The 1,900-nt window shown below is 74.4% G+C and overlaps 1 protein-coding gene across 1 annotated transcript; it reads left to right on the forward strand.

The window, feature by feature from the left end:
* Positions 1 to 256: 256 nt before the first annotated feature.
* NKX2-4 (NK2 homeobox 4) lies at positions 257 to 1,649 on the forward strand. Its single transcript, XM_059897890.1, has 2 exons — positions 257 to 725; positions 1,042 to 1,649. The coding sequence occupies exons 1-2, from the start codon at positions 278 to 280 to the stop codon at positions 1,647 to 1,649; spliced, it is 1,056 nt and encodes a 351-aa protein (XP_059753873.1). The 5' UTR covers positions 257 to 277.
* Positions 1,650 to 1,900: the final 251 nt, after the last annotated feature.

Here is a 1,900-nt window from a genome sequence, read left to right on the forward strand (position 1 = left end):
TTACCTTTTTGCCTCCACTATGGGGAGGTGGGGGGCCGAGAGAAAAAGATGTCAATGACCATTGTTTGCTCGCTGCGATGTTGCTCCGCCCCCCGAGTCTGTCGTAAACCTGGCGCCGGACTAAAATAAACCCCAGATCCCGCAGCTCCGGGGGCTCGCCGCGCCGCCGACTCCTGGTCACAGGCGCTGCCGCCCCGGCCCAGGTGGCGGCGACCCGCGGCCGCCGCGTCCCGCCCGCGCCCGCCCCGGGCCCTCCTACCTGGCCGTCCGCCGAGCCATGTCGTTGAGCCCCAAGCACACGACGCCCTTCTCCGTGTCCGACATCCTGAGCCCCACCGAGGAGACCTACAAGAAGTTCGGCGGCGCCATGGACGGTGCGCCGCCCGGCCTGGGGGCGCCTCTGGGGGCCGCGGCCGCCGCCTACCGCGCGCCGCCGACCGGGCCCTCCTCGCAAGCGGCGGCCGTGGCGGGCATGCAGCCCCCGCACGCCATGGCGGGCCACAACGCGGCGGCGGCGGCGGCAGCGGCGGCGGCGGCGGCGGCCGCTACCTACCACATGCCGCCCGGCGTCCCGCAGTTCCCGCACGGCGCCATGGGCGGCTACTGCAACGGCGGCCTGGGCAACATGGGCGAGCTGCCCGCCTACACGGACGGCATGCGGGGCGGCGCGGCCGCCGCAGCCACCGGCTGGTACGGCGCCAACCCGGACCCGCGCTACTCGTCAAGTGAGCGGGGCCAGGAGCGCGGGACGGAGGGCAGCGGACCGCGCGGGCTTTTCCCGCCACAGTCCGAGGCGCGGGGGGCGCTGGGACCGGGCCCGGGGCGCGCGGGGTGTCCTGGGACCCTGAGCGTGCGGGCGGCGCTGGGACCCGGCCGGGGGCGCGCGGGGCGTCCTGGGACCGTGCGCGCGCGGGGGGTGCTGGGCCCCTGGGCGCGCGGGGCGTCCTGGGACCCGCAGGGGCCACGCCGGCGTCGCGGCCGCCGCGGTGTGAAGAGAGCTGGGCGGCGGCTGACCGGCATTCCCCTTGGGCCCCTCCCCAGTCTCCAGGTTCATGGGGCCGTCAGCGGGAGTGAACGTGGCCGGCATGGGGTCGCTGCCGGGCATCGCGGACGCCGCCAAGTCTCTGGCGCCCCTGCATGCGGCGGCGGCGGCGCCGCGGAGGAAGCGCCGCGTGCTATTCTCGCAGGCGCAGGTCTACGAGCTGGAGCGGCGCTTCAAGCAGCAGAAGTACTTGTCGGCGCCCGAGCGCGAGCACCTGGCCAGCATGATCCACCTGACGCCCACGCAGGTCAAGATCTGGTTCCAGAACCACCGCTACAAGATGAAGCGGCAGGCCAAGGACAAGGCGGCGCAGCAACTGCAGCAGGAGGTCGGCCTGGGCCCGCCACCGCCGTCCCCGCGCCGCGTGGCCGTGCCCGTGCTGGTCAAGGACGGCAAGCCCTGCCAGAACGGCGCGGCCACGCCGACGCCCGGCCAGGCCGGCCCGCAACTGCCCGCGCCGACGCCCGCGCCCGAGCTGGAGGAGCTGTCGCCCAGCCCGCCCGCGCTGCACGGCCCGGGGGGAGGCCTGGCGGCCCTGGACGCGGCGGCGGGGGACTACGGCGGCGGCGCGCTGGGCGCCAACCTGCTCTATGGCAGGACGTGGTGACGACGCGGGCCGGGCGGGGTCCCTCCTGACGCCTGAGGGTCTGCTTGGACCGACGGCGGACGCGGAGCTCGCAAACGGCCGGACGGGTCGTGGAGGCGGGCGGGCGCGGAACCTCTCTACTGGGGGTGGGGACGCGACAGCCCCAGGATCGAATCACGAGCATCGCGCCAGGGGGGCTTTGAGGTGGTCATTTCCTCCTTCCAGAGGTTCCTAAATTATGTGAAAAGCCGGCCGAGTCCACATCCACCACG

The sequence above is a fragment of the Balaenoptera ricei genome, chromosome 15, assembly GCF_028023285.1.
Source record: "Balaenoptera ricei isolate mBalRic1 chromosome 15, mBalRic1.hap2, whole genome shotgun sequence".
Taxonomy (NCBI): Eukaryota; Metazoa; Chordata; class Mammalia; order Artiodactyla; family Balaenopteridae; genus Balaenoptera; species Balaenoptera ricei.

What these genes read in the sequence shown, in the direction of transcription:
- NKX2-4 (XM_059897890.1), top strand. Translation starts at nt 278, where the DNA reads ATGTCGTTGAGCCCCAAGCACACGACGCCCTTCTCCGTGTCCGACATC. An exon ending in GGACCCGCGCTACTCGTCAA is followed by an intron (nt 726 to 1,041) that starts GTGAGCGGGGCC and finishes GCCCCTCCCCAG; the next exon opens with TCTCCAGGTTCATGGGGCCG.